The 23,399-nt window shown below is 31.3% G+C and overlaps 2 protein-coding genes across 2 annotated transcripts; both read right to left on the bottom strand.

The window, feature by feature from the left end:
- Positions 1-4,891: 4,891 nt before the first annotated feature.
- Positions 4,892-16,261, bottom strand: LOC123702731. The gene is made up of 5 exons (XM_045650518.1): positions 16,030-16,261; positions 14,672-15,451; positions 12,368-12,503; positions 7,468-7,676; positions 4,892-6,020 (listed from the first exon to the last, which is right to left on the bottom strand). Exons 1-5 carry the CDS (start codon positions 16,141-16,143, stop codon positions 5,748-5,750), a joined length of 1,512 nt encoding a protein of 503 aa, XP_045506474.1. The 5' UTR covers positions 16,144-16,261; the 3' UTR covers positions 4,892-5,747.
- A 5,243-nt stretch (positions 16,262-21,504) lies between these two features.
- Positions 21,505-22,494, bottom strand: LOC123702730 (WW domain-binding protein 11-like). The gene has a single exon (XM_045650517.1). The coding sequence runs from the start codon at positions 22,388-22,390 to the stop codon at positions 21,632-21,634; it is 759 nt and encodes a 252-aa protein (XP_045506473.1). The 5' UTR covers positions 22,391-22,494; the 3' UTR covers positions 21,505-21,631.
- Positions 22,495-23,399: the final 905 nt, after the last annotated feature.

The following is a 23,399-nucleotide window of genomic DNA, read 5'->3' as shown; positions in this document are numbered from 1 at the left end:
ATAAATCGTGTAGAATTCATCTTTTAAGCTATTGCATAGCTTCTATCGCGAGCCTTGAGCGCGGGGACCGAATCGAGAAATTCCGTAACGAAAAAACCTTACGCTCCCCACTCCGACGGGCGGAGGTGTGGCTTGAAGGCATAGCATGCAATAACTTTACCGCGGCAGTCCCCGAGTGCCACATGTCATTTTTTTCTTACAATCTGAAGCTTAATATCAAAAAGTGTTACTACACTAATTTGTTATTACAGGAAGTTCTAAAACGTTATTTTAGTAAATATAAAAAACCTTTGGCCACAATAGAGACAGCTTATTATGTTATACTACTTCCATCTTTTCTTGACTCTTTTTGAAAGACCGTAACATGACAGGATCATGTTCGATTTTCACCATTGACTCATGACAGCCGAACAAAAAGATCAATTGGAAATTCGATCCGAAAAGCTAACAATAATGTAATCTCAGTCTGATGGGAAAGGTTGTTCTTTCATATGGATAATCGGATTATTCGCGTCTCATTCAAGACCAGTAAGAAGCTTACAAAATTGACGAATATGTATATTCTTTTCGTTGATACAGGTATTTTGGATTATTGATATAATTAAATAGATTACAGATTTGATTACTTTTCTTGTTAAAGGTTAAATTTTGGGTTGGAGATTTATACCATTTGATGTAATTGAATTTATACCATAGATAGTTAGATACATTGCTGGATATTTTTTTATTAATTCTGAAAAAATCGTTATTTGCATCCCACTAGCCCTATCTCTACACTAGCTGCTCCGCGCGGCTCCACTCCTATTGGTCGTAGCGTGTTGATATAATAATTATATATAGGCTATAATTATTATAGCCTATAACCTTCCTCGATAAATGGGCTATCTAACACCGAAAGAATTTTTCAAATCAGACCAGCAGTTCCTGAGATTAGCGCGTTCAAAAAAACAAACAAACAAACTATTCAGCTTTATAATATTAGTATAGATTTGAACAATAACTCAGTGATCGTAGTAAAACAAAAGAAAACACTTGTAGCCCATCTTGCAACGCATTATATGGATGCTAATATTCAATCAAAAATAGACACTACAGCTTTCGTATTAAGGTTTCTTTTCGATCTTTACGTTAAGTGGCGAGCAATAAAAAACCCTTATCACCGATATCTCCAATACATTTAACTACTGAAAGTTAACGAGAGCTAGGCAATGTTTTTATGAGTTGAATACTCCCGGGAATCGAGGAAATGACGTAATAATGGTCGTGATAAGGCGATTCCGTTAAACCTATGTTAAGTGGAGATATTTATGGGTGTAGATAGGAGGGAGTACACGGTTTATCAATGGCATTGTTAATTGCAGTGCTGCTGAGAGAATTAATGTTGCAAGGTGTATTTTAGGCTAACCTGGCGCGACATATTGTATAGCATTGAAGAATCAAAATATATAGAAGTACATAAATCTGTTCAGTAGTTCTTGATATTAGCCCGTTCAAACAATTAAACTGTATAATTTGTATAAATATATACATAGTTTAAAGAGAACATATAGAGCACATTCGTATTCTAGTTATGTTATATTAATAAAACAAGAATATGAATATAATATTATACTTTATATTATTCATATCTTAATTCTTACATCCCATTGGGCGATAAGTGATCGTGAGTATAAAGTGCAGTTTTGATGGAATGTACTTAAAATAATAATCAAGACTATGTTTATTAATTATTATGTTTCCACTATAGGGCCACAAGCTATAAGCGACCACCACATTAGCGTCGTGAGCTTGGTAGATATTAAGTACCACAATATGTCTCTTCAATTATTTTATTTTATTAGTAACTAGGTAGCTTAAGGCCCGCGGCTTCGCCCGCTTTGTCTAAAACCTAATAAATTATATACTAAAACCTTCCTATTGAATCACTTTATCTAATTAAAAAAAAGCATCAAAATCCGTTGCGTAGTTTTAAAGATTTAAACATACAAAGGGACATAGGAACAAAGAAAACGACTTTGTTACTATATATACTATGTAGTGATTTAATAGTTGTACCTGGCTTCCTGACGATGTTTTCTTTCATCGATTGAAGCAGCGGTGACCTATGTCACCTATATTTAAGAATATATATATTAGATATTATATATTATATATTATTATGTGATCTATATTTAAGATTATATTAATAAAATACATCGTATTTTGTAAGCTTAAAAAAATATATAACACAATAAAATAAAAATACATCTAAAACAATATTCGAACAAATCAAATGAATACCTTAGTATTTTATATGGTCCATAAAGTACAATTGAAACCCTATTCTCAGACAATAGCCATAAATCCACGCAACGACAAAATGGAAGTTGAGAAATATTTAGTTTTTGTACATAGAGTTAGATCTACTAGAGGGAATGTTATTTTGGGTATTATTGTGAAATTAAAATATTAAAAAAAATATGTTTATTACGTACGTTGTTTTCAGTAGGTACGTTTTTTCCTGTCTAATGATATTGTATTTCAAAACACTCGATCAGAAATTACAAAAAGGTTAAAATGCTTCTAATCATATACACATACATAGCTTCTTCCTTCTGTGTAATTTTTTTTCTGCCTTTAGTTAATTTTTCCCGGAAACATGACCACAAAATATATGAAGAGAAAAAAAAGAAGGCCAATTCCCCATTTCGAAATCTTTAAAATTGTATTATATGTAGGTAATAAATAAATTGGTTCATCCTGCTCTTTATATCTTTGTTAAGCAAAGGAGTATTGCGTGTAAAAGAAGCTGAATAAAACAACTTCGCACCAGATAGCAATCAAACTTTATTGAAATTGGTTCGCTCAAAGAATATGACAGGGTATATACCAATAATATGAGTTTACTTTGGATCATAGTGATAGGCAAAGATTCCTGAATTTTGTCTTCTATTTTGTGGATGAGTGAAAATATTTTGTTTCAGAGAGCATCAATATTTTCATCTATAATATATGATACATCTATATGAGTTAGGACATTTCCGCACAAAATGTGAGAGAAGGGTTTAAACTTTAAAGTACTCGGGAGCTTTAGGTAGTCTTAAATGTCACCTATATACATTATTATATTTGTTATACAGATAATCAAAATTCATTTAGAATACAGTCTCCTTTGATTACAAATTCTAAAAACACATTATTTATTTGTGTTATCTACATCTTTTACATTACTATTCACATTTATTATGACATAGTTTATAGTATGTATATACATACTTGATAATCTCTACATTAAAATTAAACTGACGAACATTATTAAACTGCCGAAATCCTAAAAACATCGTCCTCGAGGAAAGTATAAACAATCAACATTCTTATTTCATTGAAATACCGCAGTATGTTACAGTTAGAATAAAAGTACATAAATTATAATTTTACCCTCCTTATTTGAAATCGATTAAACTACAGATACATGTGACGCATCTTTTTTATAAATAATCTTTGAACTGATCCCATATTTATTAATCCCAAAGGTTTCTCAACACTACTGAGAAAAGATTGATTCCTATTGACATAGTATTCTTTGTTCTATTCGTGTCTAATCCTAGGTTAAAAGAACATTTTAACCTAGAATTAGACACGAATATTTGGATAAAATTAAACTAATATTTTGCTAAAAATAGACGTCTATTTTTGTATAGTATTATTAGGTGTAAACTTTTAATTATACTTTTCTGCTAACTCATGACGCAACCATCAGTCAAAGAAATTGGCGCGAAAATGAAAAGGCTTTAATTGTACTTCATAATTTGTATCAGATAGTCTGATTGATGCATTTTGTTAATGTTCCCTTTTATAATGTGCAAAATACATAGATAATATGTTCTTTTTATACTATGTATTTATAATATTAATCTATAGCTCTATACAAAATATTGAATGAAAAGGTCTTTGACTCGCTATATAAAGACCAAAATAGGTCGAATGTGAACTTTACTCGATATATCCTTGAAGGCGCTTCTAATTATATTACATTTTGTTTCATAGAAATTGTTAAATATACCAAAATCTAAATCTTTACCGAATACTTTTCGAATAAGGGGATTTTTTTTTCTACTTTTAGTTCTAATTAGAAATAAGCAGGTACTGTAAGGTTTAGATTTTTTCGATACTTTAACATCTATCATAAAATAATTATTTCACCACAGACATGGTAAATGTTAAAAATAATTATGTAAGTATTAATGACGATTCGAAAGAGCTACTAAAAGTAGTCTAATTGAATAAATAAATGTTTGAGTTTTGAGTTTTGACATCTGATAGGTAAAGTCACCAAACAGTTTCTTCAATATTCTACATATTAATATGATAAAACACCACGTGTTACACACAATCACACGAAAATAAAGCTTCAAACTGAACACAATGACAGAATCATTATCCACAGGCATCCACGCTAAATTAGTAATTAAAGTTAGGTCTTCAAACTTAGTTGAAAGGAACGAGGCTAATTGCCTTGTTGGGAGCATGGATTGTCGGCTTATTATCGCTAATTGCTCTTAATTCAGATGTGTAATATAGGATTGTGGTTGATTGTTATTTATGTTATTTGTGCTAATGATATACCAGACAGTATTTTTTTTGTTAAGGTTGTTACGAGTTTTGGTGAAATGTGAAACAAATATAGATTAAACTTTAGTCACAGAATACTTAATAGTAGTAAACGCTATTTAGTGATGGGTGAATAGCTACTAATTACTAAATTATATTATTTAACCAACCAACAAGAATCTACCCTTTCTGTGTTTTCCTATTTAACTTAAAACTACTCGACTGATATAAAAATGTATGTTACATAATCATTTTTATATCAAATAAAAAAAAAACAACAGCAGGGTTGTTTCGGATTTTTATTAACATCACAATCTATGTTATTAATTATTATTTTATAATACTATGGCAACGATACATCTAATACAATAGCTTAAAACCAATAAAATTTATTAAGAAAGATCTTACAATTCATGGTTTAGGAAATCGCAACAAAACTCAAAAAAAATTCTGTATCGAGTATCTTTAGACGTTTGCATTTTTTAATTTTTTTCTCATTAATTATTTATTTCTATCTTAATACAATTTACTATGACGATAATAATATTATCATAGGTTTTTACTTTTTAATTATACAAGATTACGATCTCAATTCTCACATACGATTGACGATTTACCTACATCACAACTACGATACATTTTTAATATTATTATTATTAAATAATATATTCTAGCCAAATTATTTACATTATAATTTTGCAATGAACCGTTTAATATTAAATATAATGTAGGTAATATAAACAAAAGTTTGAATGTGTTTATTTTATTAACCTATTTCGATGAAACCCAAGGAAGAAAACATTGTAACCCGGGGCAATATTGAAGTTAATAAAAACAACACATAGGTATTATTATTTGGGGCACCTGCTTCTAATATAAAATAACAATAACACAACATAATAACGAGTCTCAAAGAACGTCAATTTCACAAAAATTCAGAATGTAGTAAAATATAAAAAGTTATGGTTCGATGTAACTAAGAAGAACTTTATACATTAAATTTTTTTTACAAGTTTTGCCGAATGTTCATGAAAAAATATCTTAAATTGATTGATAAAAAATATCTTTGATTGTAGCGCCCAGTCTAGATTTTCTTTTTTTTTATTCTTTATTTAGATTTTCATATTTATTGCTTGTTCTGGACACGATAATACAAATCAAACACTTCTACACCCAACAATCGGTATATTCTTAGGTGTTGCGTAATACTGCGGACTTTCAATAAGTGTAGTTGCACCAATCAAATCACCAGAAGCAACGAGCAACAAGCGACGCTTCTTATGATGTTGCAGCAACGAAGTGACTGTTGCGAAGCTCCTTTCGCCGCGGCGAGCGAAGCCAAGCGCCAGACGACCATCTGGACGACGACGTATTCCAACGTTGTGTACTGCGTTGTTGCAAGCTACGCTGAGCGTGTAGGCGTGGTTTGGCTGAAAAAATAAGTGCATTAATATCGATTGAATTTCATGTGTATTGTATAAAGGAAATTATACTTGGTAATATTTTAATATATTGCATAAAAAGTTACTAACAACTAAAGATGTTAGTTTTGATTTTGATTTTTGATGAATAAAAATAAAAATAAGTAGGTATTTGGTGGTTGAATATGCGTTTGGAAAATCATTGATTTAATATTAATTTCTTTGCTACGTTTATTTGGAAATTAATTAAGAATTGAAAGGAAAATGGGTCGTTTATTACATACCTACTAACATACTAATAAACTTAAATATTATTGCGTGTATTACTATTTTACACGCTTTATATTAGCTTCACCTGTATGTTTGTATGTTTGTAACCGACTCATTTGGGCGCGATTTTGACCCACTTTAAATGGCCAGATTTCGTTCAAACTTTGTAGATTTATTGAGGACCGATGACAATACACTAATTTGATAAAATTTTCTATTTTTTAGTTCGGTTTTCTATAAAAAGCGTGTTTTTTAGTTTTTATAAACTATTATTATTTTTATTTATTTAATTCCTAAAATACGTTATTTGCTAGTATACCTTTTTAGTTCCCTTTACAGGCTTGTTAAAAAGTTTATTCATGTGGAAAAAATAGAACCTTAGTTAGTTTCTAATAAAAAGCTTACGTGATATAAATAAAATCGTATACCTATTCCGTAATTATTTCGGTATCTGATCGTGAAAGGAAATGTATTTGGAAACGAAAATAAGAATCATATCAAGATTTCTCACGAAATATCGTAGCCTATTAGTTATTTTGGTTCAGAAATATATTAACACATAACAATACATTAACACTTGTAATATGAAGTAATAAGACGAACAGATGAAGAATATTATTTCAATTAGGTACTTTATGGATATTTTAATGATTATAATATAGGTAACAGTAAATAAATGCGAGTGTAATTTTGTATGTACCTATCTGTGGAACCACTATAGTTCTGTGTGTGGAACCAAATCGATTCAGACAGGAACAAAAATGGACACATAACATTTTTACGCGACTTTAAAGTTTAAGATGTAAATACAACTTATAAAGTACTAGCTTTCCACCCGCGGCATCGCCCGCGCAGTCAAAGACAAACCCGCATAGTTCCCGATCCCGTGGGATTTCCGGAATAAAACCTATCCTATGTCCCGTGGTAAAAAGTAGCCTATGTCCTTTCTCGGATATCAAAATACCTCTATACCAAATTTCATGCAAATTGGTTCAGTAGTTAAGGCGTGATTGAGTAACAGACAGACAGAGTTACTTTCGCATTTATAATATTAGTATGGATAGGTACTATAGAAGACAACAACTACAGAAGACAATCTCTTATTTATCAAGACAACCAAATCTATGAACACTCCAATACATTAGCTACATTAGAAACAACCATATATTACTCCTATCACACTCACCTGACTAGACGGCCGTAAAATAAACGTCCCATCCGGTTGGCCCAGCAATAAATTCTCAGCCTCCTGTCTATCAATATTCATGTAAAACGGCTCGTTTTCCACCGGCACCGGAAGCGGCCGCGCGGCCATGTTGGGTTTTCGCTCCCATTTCGAGTCGTCACAAGATGGCTCCACTTCCGACTCGTCTGACTGTGCGATGTCACTTGTCTCTGGAATTAATTAATGTGTGTTAATTAAGGTGTGAAGTTAATAATTTTCGTAAGTTTTGAATCGAGTTACATTTTTATTGTTATTATAATTGAACCAATTTTTTAACACGCTTATTAGCTTCTCCTATGTGTTTTTATGTAGCTTTAGACTTCATTTTAAGCCACTATAAACGGGCATATTTAAGCTTGTAAACTAATCAAAAATCGGTGATAATCAAGTAATACGTAACATAATTTTTAAGATTTTTGACCCCCCCCTTTCCCCTTGCAACGCACTTTTCTGTACTACAGTAACGCATTGTAACGTTTTTCGAGACCTTCCCCCAAATTGCGTTGCGTAACGCCCCTTAATACAATAATTCATGACTCTTAATAAAGCGTGATATTTGTTATTTTACTGTGTTTATAAATAGAAACTAAAGCTCAAATTTTCCACTTGTTATATGCTGAATTAATGAAATCTTAACGCTTTTATCAATTCAACAATATCATTGATATCTAAACCTCTGAGTCATTACAGTTTCCCGGTTCAATGATCATTCAATTGAACTATAATTAAGGCCAAGACAAATGGCTTAATTATGCATTGGCTAATAATATTATGTACCTATAATATATTATGTCGCAGGCAAAATGTATCTGCATTCAATGTTGTCAGTTTACGAACGCTCGTAGTTTTGTATTATGCCTAGAATTCGGAATTTGGCTACGACATTTTATACACATATTATTTACAACTAAAAGTTAAAACACGACTAGAATATAATATCTATACATAATATATTATTATGTTACTAGCTGTACTCCGCGGTTTCACCCGCATTGCTCCGCTCCCGTTGGTCTTAGCGTGATGATATATATTATAGCCTTCCTCAATAAATGGGCTATCTAACACCGAAAGAATTTTTCAAATCGGACCAGTAGCTGTGCCAGTAGTTCCTTAGATTAGCGCATTCAAACAAACAAACAAACTCTTCAGCTTTATAATATTAGTATAGATTCTTACCAGCAATTACATCAGTAGTACAGTGTAGAGCTTTATAAAATACATCCAAAACTGCATTGCCACCTCGTGCGGCTAGATTGTACGCTAGTGGAACACTTAATTTTAACCACCAACACATTTTTTGTTTGGATCACTACATTTTTTTTTTGTTATTTTTCACTGAGAGAGTTTTTATACACATAAATAATGTTTTATTATGTGGTCCATATTGTACTTATTATATAGTATAAACAATAAATTTAAATCCTAAGCATAATGTAGTGTACATTTTGCAAAAAATAAATAATTAAATAAATTAAAATAATAATAAACTTCCCTGCTGTAACACAGTGGCGTCAGCGACTAGCACGGAGGGAAGTATGTTTGTTTGTACCTAATAATTGTTATGTACCTATATGCCTTATGTTTATGTGTAATAATTGTTATGTACTTATATATCTTAATGAAACGCATGTAACATGTTCTTTGTAATAAATAAATAAATAAATAAATAAATAAATAAATAAAATAAATAATAAACTTTCAAGTTAGTTTTGTTGTTACTCTTGAGCGTAGAAAACATCATATTGGTATGAAATTCGACCCACTTGTACAATACAAATTACAATACACTACATTTAACAAACATTATTTATATTGAAAAGAAAACAAAAGAGAAATAAACATTGACCATGTTATGTTTCGCTTATAAGCGATCTCTACCACGCAACTTTTCGATAGGATTATTTTACAAATTTCCCTTTTTTTTCGACTAGTGCAGTATCAAGCTGATTATTGAATATATTATACTTTCTTCATCGAGTGAGAGAAACCGCGGGATTAAGTTACTTATTCTTTATAGGTGTGAACTGTGAACTATCAGGGCCCATCAATTAGCAAAATATTAGACTGACTCACAATGACGCATCAAATAATTAATATTAATTTAGTTACATTCGACACGCTCCAGTCGTTACAATAATGCCTCGTTGTACGTGATATTTCAGAGTTTTTAAATAACTCACATTTCTGATGGAATTTATAGCTTTTGGACACTCAATTCCACCACACAAGGAATTCTAGTGTGGAGATATTGAATATTATTTTAACATATTTTGATAACAATAAAGATTTTGGTTTTTTTATTAGAATTTTTACATAGACTCATGGGTTTTTGAAGTTATTAATCGACTTATATATTCTCAAACCGAATTTGTTTTAACTTTATAACGTAGGTGTTAACTGCTAAGTGTAGACGCGAGGCGAACATAGTATTTTATAAAAAACTAGTGGTTCGCCCCGGCTTCGCCCGTGGTACCTATATGTTTAAACTATCCTATCTCTCAAGTTGGATCGAACTGCACATGGTGTGCGAATTTTATTATAATCGGTTAAGTGGTTTAGGAGTCCATTGAGGACAAACATTGTGACACGAGATTTATATATATTAAGATAGCTCTATATTACAGCAAAAAACAATTTCAGAACTTTTCACTAATAGTACTGTTTGTATTCCAGAACAAGTTCACATTCACATAAAATGCACTGTATTTGTACTATTTCAAGAATATTTGTATATAGTTAAAAAAATGTTTATTATTCACAAAACTAGTGTAAGAAAAACATTGTTTTCCTCACGTGTATAATATGAAGACTGAAAGTTATCATGTTACAGCTTCCCACTATTATTTTTTAATACAATAAAAATAAAACATTGGTATAATAAACAGGGATGTCCTCATTTTTTATCGATTTTTGTATAAATTATTGAAATAATATAAATTAAATATAAATTGAACTCGATCCATATTAGGATACTTTCATGTAAGTTTTAAAATTCTAGTACATAATTATATGTTTCATCCTTTCGCATTTTCATTTTGAGGATATTATTAATTGTTCAAAAATTTTAAAGATATAGGTAAATAGATAATAGATTATTATACATTGTATTTAGACTGATTAATGAAAAATAAATTGCACTAATTTTGTTATTATTGATTTTAGTAAGAATGTGGAACTTTTATTTATTATTTCATATGTATAGGAGTCTCTCTACAATTAAAATTAATATAAATAAGGTAATTAATGTTATGTCACAACTTAATTGTGCAATTGTTATGTCATATTAATCATTAAAATTGTTATTTTTGTGTGCATTGTACAATGAAGTGTTTTCATGTTGTGTCAGTGTGTCTTAAGAATTTATAAATCTATCGATATCGATAACCATATTTTGGCATCCCTATACACATGTTGCCCATGTGACACACGTTGGGCAAAAAAACAAAGAATCCTTGAGAAAGTTATAACTGCATGTAACCAATCTATCACTTTTTTATTATTGGTTTGAAATGGTCCCTCTGTTTCATTTTTTCAACTACATATATGCATTTCCTTCCGAATGAGTTTTTTAGTACCTATAGTAGATTACTTATTATTATGTAATTTTCGTTAAATTTCTGTAGGTAAATGATCTGTGATTGCAGTACCTATTGAACATAAGTATGTAAATTATATAAAATCCAATCCTTATCTTATACTTTGGTGTTCATTTTCTAATTAACATAACTTTTACATACATCTACATTTGAACTAGAGATTTCCTTTTACATTAGAACAGAATAAAGTCGTTAATAATTCAATATTAATTACTGAAAAGTAATTCCAAAGTATAAAACAATGTAAAGTAATTACCGCGTGTATGTCAATCCCAAATTGCCTTGAAACTTATTGGGTTTGCTAATTTCGTTGCGCATATGGATGTCTCTCACACCGAAGTTTACTGAGATTTAAATTTTAAGACACTAGATTTTTTTAATAAAACGAATAGACAGCTTGTATTATATATTACAAACAAAATGTGAAATTCTAAAGCCGTGCTTAAAATATGTGACGGTATTTTGAACTCTGAAGACATAGATTATAGAGAAAATCTATACTAATACTATAAAGCTGAAGAGTTTGTTTGTTTGATTGAACGCGCTAATCTTGGGAGTTGGGAACTACTGGACCGATTTGAAAAATTCTTTCGGTGTTAGATAGCTCATTTATCGTAGGCTATATATCATCACGCTACGACAAGAGTGGAGCCACGGGGGTGAAACCGCGTGGAGCAACTAGTATTGAATAAAATAAAGTATTTTTTCCACCAGATGTTTTAAAACTAGAATCTAACAGTCTGTCAAAAATATCAAATAGTCTAGTCTACTGGAGGATATCAATTATTTTACGGCGGTAAAACCGCGTCCAAAATCTCGCTGAATCGGATTACGAGATAATATCGATGTTCGTTCTTTATCTGTTGTGTGATAATTAGCTTATTGGTTATAGCTTCAATTTCGACTGTAATTGAAACACGTTGGCAATTCGGTTCCGAAATAGCTTAATGTTTTATTTATTGTGTTGTAGATAATAATATGTCCATAATATTATAGAGTTTGTGTTTTGCCTAGGAAAGCTTCTGTTTTTAGATTGGTAGGATTTTGAAAATTCTTAATTAAAATATGTTTTCTTGTTTTTTTTTTTCAAAAGATTGTAAAATTATCTTTAATTTTTTTGCTAAGAAATCACGTGTAATATAACAAAAGATATTTGTATTCCAAATTTATACGCATTATAGTGCTAAAGTTAATATTATGCCATATCAGATAATGTGTCTTAGCTCTCTCAAATCTATATAAAATTCTAAAACAAACATACACACCTCGTCTACCAAACCGTGTCTCCAAGTAGTTCATAATAAAGCCCAGTAGAGATTCTTCTCTCTGCTTCAAGCACACATCACAATAATCTTTTTCTACACTCACTGGCACTAAATAATCTTCAACTGCAACTGTCGACTGGAAGCAAAAATTACATTAAAATATAATTTCATCGATATTATTTATTTATCTACTACTAGTAGTTTACCCCGGCTTCGCCCGTGGTACATATTTCGCAATAAAAGGTAGCCAATGGTCTCGAGTATCAATATATCTCCATACCAAATTTCATGCAAATTGGTTCAGTAGTTTAGGCGTGATTGAGTAACAGACAGACAGAGTTACTTTCGCATTTATAATATTAGTATGGATTATAGAAAATCAAAGAAAGTAGGTATGTAATTAACGATTCATCCTATACCCTATTCGTACTAACGTATTCGTATAATACTCTTTAAACACGCTTTTATTAACTTCACCGGTATATATTTGTACGTAACCGAATCCTTTTGACCGGATTTCAACCCACTTTAAACGGATAGATTTAATTCAAACTTTGTACACTTTTCAAGGATCGGTGACAATACAATTTCATGTTTATTTAGCCTTTTATATTTATTGAAGTAATATTCTTTTTATATTTATTAAAGCAATATCTTTAACATTTTTATATAAATTCACATCTACATCTGTAGACATCATCTTCAGAAAGTTTTTAAGTAAAACGGCTGAATAATAACGCCATTTATCATAAAACTCAAGAGTTAATATTAAGGTGAATAAATGTTTACGTAAAATAGCTTAAAGTACCTATGTAATGTTTAAAATATTGCCGTATTCTAATAAGTCCAAATATTATACCTTGAACCTCCAAAAAACACAATCTAAAAATTATGAGGACTATTTATACCTACAGGAATATATTGTTAAAGATTTCGTCTTTATAACATGAGTATACAACTAAGAAAATTAAAAAATCGCATACGCTAAACGCAAATAATATTTTTTTTATATATAATATATTCCTTGAAATACGAGGATGGTTCTTATATAGAGCAAACAAAAACATGTGCGACGGGCGAAGCCAGGGTAGACCGCTAGTCACTACATAGTATAAAACAAAGTCGCTTTCTCTGTCCCTATGTCCCTTTGTATGCTTAAATCTTTAAAACTACGCAACGGATTTTGATGCGGTTTTTTTTAATAGATAGTGATTCAAGAGGAAGGTTTAAGTATATAATTTATTAGGGTTTAGACAAAGCGGGTGAAGCCGCGGGCGGTAAGCTAGTTTCAAATAAAACAAAAACTTCCAATGCAAAAACAATCCGTATAAAAATGTTTGATGCCTCACTACATCAAAAGATACACCAGATAATACGTTATCTTACATGAGCAATGCAAAAGACGAAATTAATTAAACGTGTAATTAGGGAGATCAAAGCGAGTCACAGGCCTCAGCCAGGTTAAGGGGAATTAATAAGTTTAATTGGCAACACTGGGAGGTTACGTCTTGTTATTAATTTTGGATAAACGTGCTTGCTTCTTTTGATTTCCAAGAAGTGTTGATAACCTCGTACAATCGTTGATTACCCGAATTTTGGGGAATTTCTAAATCTGGCTAAACTTAAAACGTTTTGGTAAGTAACAATTTAAAATAGCGAAAGCTCTTGCTAATTTTAACTTTATAATTTCGTTAGCTTTTAATAGACGTTTTTGTTTTATATCTCAATTTGCTCTACTAATAGATTCTTCATTTTAAATTCTTGGGTCAGGCATAGAAGGCTTATCGCCTACTTAACCGAAAAAGTAATGTTTTGATAAATTTATACCATAGGGAAATATTATGATATTGTAATATCATAATGTAAACAAGCTCACATGTCACGTATTGAAGAAGATTTTTTTTGTGCACACACTCATAGATGGATAGATTCAAATGCCTATATGATATACTTTCGATTAAGTATTGCTAGTTGCATAGTAAGTCACATAGGTATGAAAGTTTTTGCATTATAATTTCCAGTAATTTTATTAGATAGAAATTCCTTATAAAATTGCAGTTAATTTAATACAGGATTAGTATTAAAAAATGTTTTTTTTTTATTCTATCTGATAATAGTTAGTTTGTAACACGAACCTTTAGATATTGTATATACTGTGACCTTTGTTGAATTATCCTTAAATAATTACTTTTGAAGGTTATCGTAAATCGTTTTCCTCTGATAGACGAATAATAAATAGATACAAATAGCCTAATCGTATACAAGTGTTCTTTTTGAAAATTGCGATCAAGGAAATAAACATACCTGATTCTTGGGAATAACTTCCTTTTGTACATGAACAGAATCATACATGTCGTTCACACTATCATTATTCTCATAAATGTTACAATCGTTTTCGATCTTTTTATCCTTTTCAACATTTTCAACTTCATCAGCCTTTTTGAAAAAGGGAAATTTGAACGATTGAAATAATTCTTGAATCTTCACCATACAAGGTTTTACAGTTTGAGATGATCTTGTTTTTTCTGGCTCCACCTCATTGTAACATAAATCTTCGTATAAATGATCGTCTGAAAATTTTTCGTTCATTTCTTCTGGAGTAGGCAACGACTTGTACTTGGATCTCGAATCTAGCTTTTTATTTTTCTGTGCGGAATCCGTTTTAACCGAATAGTAACCTCGGTCGCAATTCTCAACCTTCGTGAACCGTGATTTAAGATCGAATATCGGATAATCGTATGAACTGAGTCTGAAGAATTTCTTTGTCTTTTTCGTGCCGTCCATCGGTACATAGGAGGTCGTTTTATCCCTTTTGTTTCTGTACAAGAAACTCTTTGGTGCTACAATCCTTTTTAGAATGTCTTCAACACTAGTGAAATTATTCGTTTCTTGTTGACTTATCTTTCTAACACTAACTGTTTGGTACTGGCTGTCGGTTCGTAAATTAGTCTCTTTAATTATAATATCGTCGGTTAGACATTTTAGATATTTATTAGGATCTTTTTTCATATTATCAATGAATGTTATAAAATCTTTGGCATTGGCTTTCGGACGCCATAGCTTCACCATCCCCTCCGTGATTTCCTGAAACGGATAAAATTACGACCATAACTGTCAAACTTCAGACGATATTAAGTTTGCGACAAAATTTATAGTTGTGGAAGACATAAAATTAACCTTAATTATTTATATCTGATAAGCCTAATGGATTTACTTGAAAATTATAGGAATGTTGATTAGTAAATATAGAACTTATTTTTGTCACATTTATAACTTTATTATATTAGTATAGATGTACAAATTAAATGTAGAGCTGATAAAAATAGTATCTCTACCATCATCAATTAGGTCTGAGAAACTCCTAATTACCTGAAGCTGCAGCGTGCAAAACAAAAATTAAGTAACAATTATTTAAACTTTACGCTCTGACCAAAAAGAAACAAAAAGTGAATTATCACACTTAGTAAAGAATTTTTAACAAAATATTCTAAATAATAATATATATAGTAGCTCTGTGTTTTGTCATTTTGAGTAAATTGAGAAAATCTTGATATATTTGTTCTATGTATAAAAAATAGGCAAGAAATAGGAAAGGAAAATGTGTCCAAGCATATATTTTCTAAATCTTTCACCACATTTCTAGATACTAAAGGATATTTTACCAACAATTTTCTGCCATCCACATTTTTTTCCTTAACAAAATCAACAAATTCATTTTTATCCCAACTCTGCAATATTTTGACCACATCACTCACACTTAACTTTTCCACGATCATTTAAACGACTTTATAAAACAAATTATTAATTAAAATATTTTAAATATATCGTAGAAACTGCATTTGTTTTATTTTGTAATAATAGTATGGAGGCTGCAAGCAAACGACCACTTTGTGACTAATACAAACATACTATACGTGCCTTGTTTAGTTAATTTGAATGTCTGGTGACTCGTACTATGGTTCTGTAGACCTTTAAATATTATTATTATGCCTCAAGTGTTATATTGTTGTATGAAAATTGCACATAAAAATAAAGTTCTTCATTAGGTTTGTATTGAATAGATGAATTTAGATAGGTTGAAAATCGTTAAAACTAATAAGATACTTAAGTATAGTTTAAACTTTTAATGTTCTATGATTAAAATATTAAATATCTATTGAGTATTGTTGCTTATATAAAGAACCTATTCTTCTGTTGGTACATATTATGTATTTTAGCCTTTATATTGCTTACTAGCTTCCGCCCGCGACTCCGTCCGCGCGGATGTCGGTGTTCGCGTAGATTGTTTATTTGAGTAACATTTGAGTACCATTTTGAGTAACTCTGACAATGACATCTTATAAATCTATTGAACCCAAATACGGCTACGTATGTTCGCGGTTCTATAGAACAACATCTATGGATTAAACCTAAAAATTAAGATTCATCATCATCAATCATCATCACCAAGTTTCATCGAAATCGAACCGTTAGTTTTCACGTGATGTCTTCACATACAGACAGACAGACAGACAAAAATTTTTTTAATCACATATTTGGGTTTTGTATCGATCCAGTAACACCCCCTGCTATTTATTTTTTCAATATTTTCAATGTACAGAATTGACCCTTCTACAGATTTATTATATGTATAGATATTATTTTATTTTTCCTTAAATATACTACATATTATATGAGTAAACTGTACGATTCAAATATTTAACTGAATGTAAATTTTCGTCTTCATATTCACGCTTATGAGCCCTATATAAAAACAATTGTCAATGTTATAAAAACTCACTTTTTATGAGCGGCGCGAATCGCTTAGCATTAGGTGATAATACAAACTCTCCGCTTTATATGATCGTAAATTTAAAACCTTTCCTTCCGTATATAAAGCTAAAAAACATCATGTTAATAATTATAGATATAAATCGATTTGATATTTTGTGTAAAGAAGGAAAAACACTAAAGGTACATAATATTATTCTCAACGTTATCATCTAGATTATTCTCAAAAGTTGATACTAAATTGATTTACAATTGAGGTATTCCCAAATGAATTAGCAAACATATTAGTTACGGTTGGTGACGTCAAAGGTGTTTATTAAATTACGAGTGTGATTTTCAACTAAATATTTGTATTTAGTTATTGAGAATTGTTGGACAAACATTATGAACACGTTAGTATACAATCTATACATATAATAATTCTGTAGAAGGGTCAATTCTGTACATTGAAAATATTGAAAAAATAAATAGCACTGTGCAGTGTTACTGGATCGATACCAAACCCAAATATGTGATTAAAATTTTTTTTGTCTGTCTGTCTGTCTGTATGTGAAGGCATCACGTGAAAACTAACGGTTCGATTTCGATGTAACTTGGTATAATTATACCTTATTATCCTGGGCATAAAATACTATGATATATAAAAGAGCTAGATACGTTACCCGCTCTCTATTTTGGCAAGAAAAAACTCAGGTAAGTGCCCGAGTTTCACTTAGTCACGCACCATTCAGCGTCGTGGCTGGACGTTCTTTTTGTATTTTAATCGGCAGTTGTTATTACGAAGTACATGAGTGAGACATGTATTATGTCTCGTGCGTGAGAGTGAAAGAGAGAACAACTGTATTGGTGATAATGCGTTAGTAAGTAGGTATGTATTAATTACGCTGTTTTTTAGTGCAATGATGTTGGCGTATGCCGCGTCTACTAGTATAATAGGTCATTGATAAAATAGGATACTTTTTAAATACGTAGAAAAAAAATATCTTCATTTTTCTTAATATTTCCGCGCGTACGGAGTTCTCGGGCGGAAGCTAGTAATAAATGTGTATTGCATTTAAATTTAAATTGTAATATAAAAAAAAGCTCTTTTGTCCTGAAACCAAATCTGGTACCAAACTATATAATTATTTAAAATCATAAGAAAATCGATTAGTTAAATTGCAACATCCATTGACATAAATATTCACTGAAATAAATACCAATTCATATTCCAAATGAATTAATAGGAACTGAGTTGAATGCTTTTCAAAGACAAACATCCAAAAGACGCTCGATTAATTAACTTGATTGCTTTGTGCTCTTTCATAATTATTTTTAGACTGATTATAAATTCATAAATATAGATTTTATAAGATCAAAGAAACGGCATGGTAAATTTAATATTTTTTTTTTTTTTTTTATGTCAGAGCAAGCAAAGGGGCAGGTGGGCCACCTGATGGTAAGTGGTCACCACTGCCCATAAACACTTGCAACACTAGAAGTGTTGCAGGTGCTTTGCCGGCCTTTTATGGACAAATAAGCTCTTTTCTTGAAGGCCCCAATGTCGTAGTTGTTCGGGAACACCGCAGGTGGCAAATCGTTCCACAGTTTCACCGTACGCGGAAGGAAGTTGCGGGTGAAGCGGACAGTGGTGGAGCGCCAACCATCCAGATGGTGCGGATGGAACTGGTTTTTACGGCGTGTGGTCCGGTGGTGGAACTGTGCGGCTGGTAGTAGGTGGAACAATTCCTCAGAGCACTCCCCATAGTAGATTCTGTACAGTATACAGAGAGACGCAACGTCTCTTCGCACTGACAGAGGATCGAGCCTATCGGAAAGCCTACGGTCATCGACAATTCGAGCTGCTCGACGTTGGATGCGGTCAAGAGGAAGGAGTTGATACTGTGGGGCTCCGGCCCAGAGATGAGAACAGTACTCCATATGCGGTCGCATCTGAGCCTTGTACAGCTGAAGTCGGTGGGCCGGCTTGAAGTACTGTCTCGATCTGCTGAGCACACCAAGCTTTTTCGAGGCTAATTTAGCCTTCGCTTCCAAATGACTGCGGAATTGAACGTCACTCGAGATAGAATGGCAATTGGTTTTAAATAGATTAAAAAACATCTATACTATAATTAATATTATAAAGCTGAAGATTTTGTTTGTTTGTTTCAACGTACTAATCTCAGGAACTACTACTGGTCCCGTTTGAAAAATTATTTCGGTGTTAGATAGCCCATTCATCGAGGACGGCTATAGGCTAATCATCACGCTAAGACCAAATGTGATTAGATTAAACGGTTTTATTCGAAAGAAGTAGTAGTTTGGATATAAGAAAAACCTCAAACTTAAACTCAAACTCAAACTTTTGAAGTATTCAAGCTACTTTTCAGTGACGTTTATCTTTAACTTTATCATCATTAATATCAGCCTATACAGATATTTATTTCATATATTTAAATTTATTAAAAAACTTTACCTGCAATCAAACAAATGTGATTGGAAATATATAGGTACTTACATCTGTTATATGAATAGAATTATTGTCCGCCAATTCGTAGCTATTTCATAATCCAAACATAATGGAGACGAGTTGAGTTCTGTTTAATATTCAGTATTTAGCTCGCAACTTTCCCGCCAATTATATTTAAATGAACGATGGAAATTCATTTGCATGAATTTGGGATGTTTTCAGTGGAGATGAGAATCTGTGATAAATCTGTATTGACTCAACGTAATTGGCTGCAATTTGGTGATTATGTTTGATCGGAATTATGATTCTGTTTTGTATTTGATAGTGTTTATGATGATAATAGATACATATCTATTTTAATAATTTAAAAAAAATCGGCTATAAGAATTAAGATGCGTCGATGAGGTGATTAATTATAGAATAATATTGTTTATTTATTAACAGCTGTGCCGCGCCTTCACCCAAACGACGGCGAACTCGCAAGCAAAATAAGTATGTCCAAGTACCATCAAAAAGCGTTCAGTGCTTTCTGCGTGAAAGAGTATCAAGCATAGGTACATACCTATATTTTTCACTAATTGTAATAGAGATTCACCTCATCGTATAATTAATTGTACGGAACAATACTTCTGTATAATAAAATAGCAAATAAAGTATGATTTTCACGACATCGCTAGGTTCGTAGGTTTACAAAATATAACAACTTGTTTAATTTTGTTTTTAATCTCAGTTCAATATGCGAGAGAAGAAACTTTCTGGCTAAAGAAGAATAATGTTAAAGTTAACGATTAAAGTTCTCCTTATTTACATTTTGCACGAGTAATATACATTAAGAAATGAAAAATTTATTTACTTAATGGTCTTTCTTTATATGTATTCTGATGAAAGATCGATTCAGCTTGTATTTTAACCCCTCATTCCCGGTGTCTAACTATCTAGATCTGAATGACATCGCATGCGTAATTTCTAAAATGGCGGCCAGAAATTGCCTTTCACAAAAAAAATAATTATTCCGCATTCAAGCCATATTTTATCATTCTGAAAACGACAATTTACTCATTGATATATTTCCTATCTTATAAAAATTGATATGATTATTAATACAAATTATTATGAAATATTGAAATGGAATCAACTAAGTGTTCCATGAATCAATAACCAATTATACAGGAAAATTGTATATAGTACCCAATATCTTATAATAACCGCAAATAGCTCTTTTGTAGCTCGCTTGTAAGTGATTCAATTGAAAGTGATGTCATTCATTGAAACCGAGACGTTAATTTGTCGTAGTGTTGACTAATTCAAAGAATCGCGAGTTATTAAGTTACATATAATATACATAATATAGGGTCAAGATATAGGTACTATAACATTCTTTCAGATTATGATTCTTTGTCATTTTTATGTGTAATCTGATTGCCGATAAAAACTTTGTTGTTTATGTATATGCTAACTTAATGTGATAAGTTTTACTCAATTATGAGGGTGAATAAAAGTAGAATGTTTTTGTATAAAGAGCGATGTAGGTACCTAATTAACTACAATAATATGTCATCTAGCTTTGATATGACTAGACAAACTAAACAAAATCAGAATTTATAAATTGCTATGCTTTTTCTTTTAAATAGTACTTATAATTGACTTTCAATTATTAAAAAACCTAATAAAATATTTTTATTATAAGCATTGACATTTAAACAATGTTTATATACTCAACTGTAAAAGTTTGCGCCTGATAAAAAGTTCTACTCATTTTTTCGCTGTAAATGTAAGTATTACAACAATATTAGGGGCACAGAGTTTACCGATTTAAATTGGACTTTCTTATGATAAAAGGAAAATAAACTCTGTTATTTTCCTTTTATCATAAGGTAGGTTATGTGTTTATATTATTTTATTTTCATAAACAAACAAAAACTGTTTATATTTTTGAGTATATTTGAGCTTATCAGTTTAACATTGTTCGCTTATCGTTATCAAAACAAGATAATAAAAATATTTCTCAATATTTTCTAGAACAAATAGATCTAAATATCACAATTTCAGCTTATTCGGCACAATACGTCGTACATTTTATGCGACACTTCGGCGCCAGCAAATCCAATATAACAGCAATTGTGACTTGGATGTACTTTGCCAGGAGTAACTGATAGTTGATGTCTTGCTCTTCCAACATAAAGCACTTCTCCAGTGTTTGTTTTGCCTCCAGGAATCGCTCCTGGTGGAACACTACCATTAGACGCTGGGACCCATCTTAAACTATCAGGCTTAGCACACAAAACTTCAATATTCTGCACTGGTACTTCTTTCCCATTATACATAACAGACGCTGCCTGGTGTCGGACAGAAAGTTTTCCTGGCAACAAATCCCCGTTATGCCAAGCTCTAATCACCCATAGAGCGCTTCCGTCCCAACCTTCATGGCCTCCTAACACCGCTTTTCCTGATAAATGGCCGGCTGTAGTAGCAGTTGTAGGTATCCAATTGAAATCTCCACTTAATTCTGCTACCTGCACTTTGTCAGTTTGATTGGCTGATTGGTTGGAACTTTCTCCGTGGTAAATATAGTTGGTAATGTATGTAGGTTGGCCGGATTCTGTAGGAGGTGGTCCAGGCATCATTGGTACTGGGACCATTACTGTTCCTGGCACATAGTATGGGTAGCCTGGTGGTTGATGGCCTTGGTATGGTGGAGGTTGGTGGCCATGGTCTGGAGGTGGATATGGCCATGGAGCTCCAGGGGGTGGAGGTCCCCAACCTGGTGGACCGTAGGAAGGGGGTCCGTGAGGTGGATAACTCATTTTAGATAAAGATTAAGGACTTTTGAATGTCTGATGCAATTTGAAAAAACAAACACTGAGAAGACACTAGTTTTATTTTTAATATTAATACTCTTTGACTTAGCTCTCTTTTGCGAGTACTACGGAGAAGAAATGGGGTTAGGTATATATTGATTTGAGTTATCTAATCATACTGATAACATTATATCGGTTATAGAAAGTGAATCATGTATTGGAAATGATTCAATCATCCGAAATTTATATTAATCATGTTGTTTTAAGAATAGTAAAGAAACAGGATGTAAAGAAAACAAAATCAATATTTTGTATAATTTATTGTATTGAATATTGTATAAATAATGATTACAACTATCTTAAATTTAACTTAACTAAAAATCATAGCAAAATCTAGCTTTGTACAATATTACTGGATAAATAATTAAATAAAATTACTTATACATAATTATATTTTAAAACGTAAATAGAGATAAATACGTAATTCATATGTAACATAAATATAAAGTAATGTTTATTTTGTTAACAGTGTCATTTTCCACAAGTATTACTAGATTAGTATTAACTTCTAATTAAGTACATACATATAATATGTTTCAACTGAACATTGATCCAAATATTAAAATTTTTACAAATATTCCAATTACTATTCACTTATTTTATCTTTTCTATTGTTTATTGTATGGTTTACGTTATATTTTCTCTTATAAGTTCAACCATTTTGGTTCACATCAACTTTTTTATCGTTACTTTTATCAATACGTACTTCTCGAGATTATTTACCATTGGAATGGTTATTAGTATTTATTTATTGAGTTCTCACACGTCTTCTCTTTTTATTTCTATGCGTGTGGTGCCCAGATTCTTTAACACTGGGTAGATTGTATCATGTATTTTTTTTTTGTTTTTAGGATGTTTTTCTTGTTTTCCAAATCTTCTATAATACGCACTGCTTATTATCGAGCAGCGCGGGCCACACGAAAGACTTGATGAGGTATATCACCATTAAAATGAT

This window comes from Colias croceus, chromosome 24 (assembly GCF_905220415.1).
Source record: "Colias croceus chromosome 24, ilColCroc2.1".
Taxonomy (NCBI): domain Eukaryota; kingdom Metazoa; phylum Arthropoda; class Insecta; order Lepidoptera; family Pieridae; genus Colias; species Colias croceus.
The sequence above is the reverse complement of the archived record's forward strand: the minus strand, read 5'-3'. Positions and strand labels throughout refer to the sequence as shown.

Bases quoted from the DNA above. Each gene is read 5' to 3' on its own strand.
- LOC123702731 (XM_045650518.1), bottom strand. From the start codon at position 16,143: ATGATCGTGGAAAAGTTAAGTGTGAGTGATGTGGTCAAAATATTGCAG. The intron at 12,504-14,671 runs GTATGTTTATTT...TTTTGCTTCCAG, and splicing joins AAGTTATTCCCAAGAATCAG to TCGACAGTTGCAGTTGAAGA. The intron at 6,021-7,467 runs GTGAGTGTGATA...TTATTTTTTCAG, and splicing joins TTTTACGGCCGTCTAGTCAG to CCAAACCACGCCTACACGCT.
- LOC123702730 (XM_045650517.1), bottom strand. From the start codon at position 22,390: ATGAGTTATCCACCTCACGGACCCCCTTCCTACGGTCCACCAGGTTGG.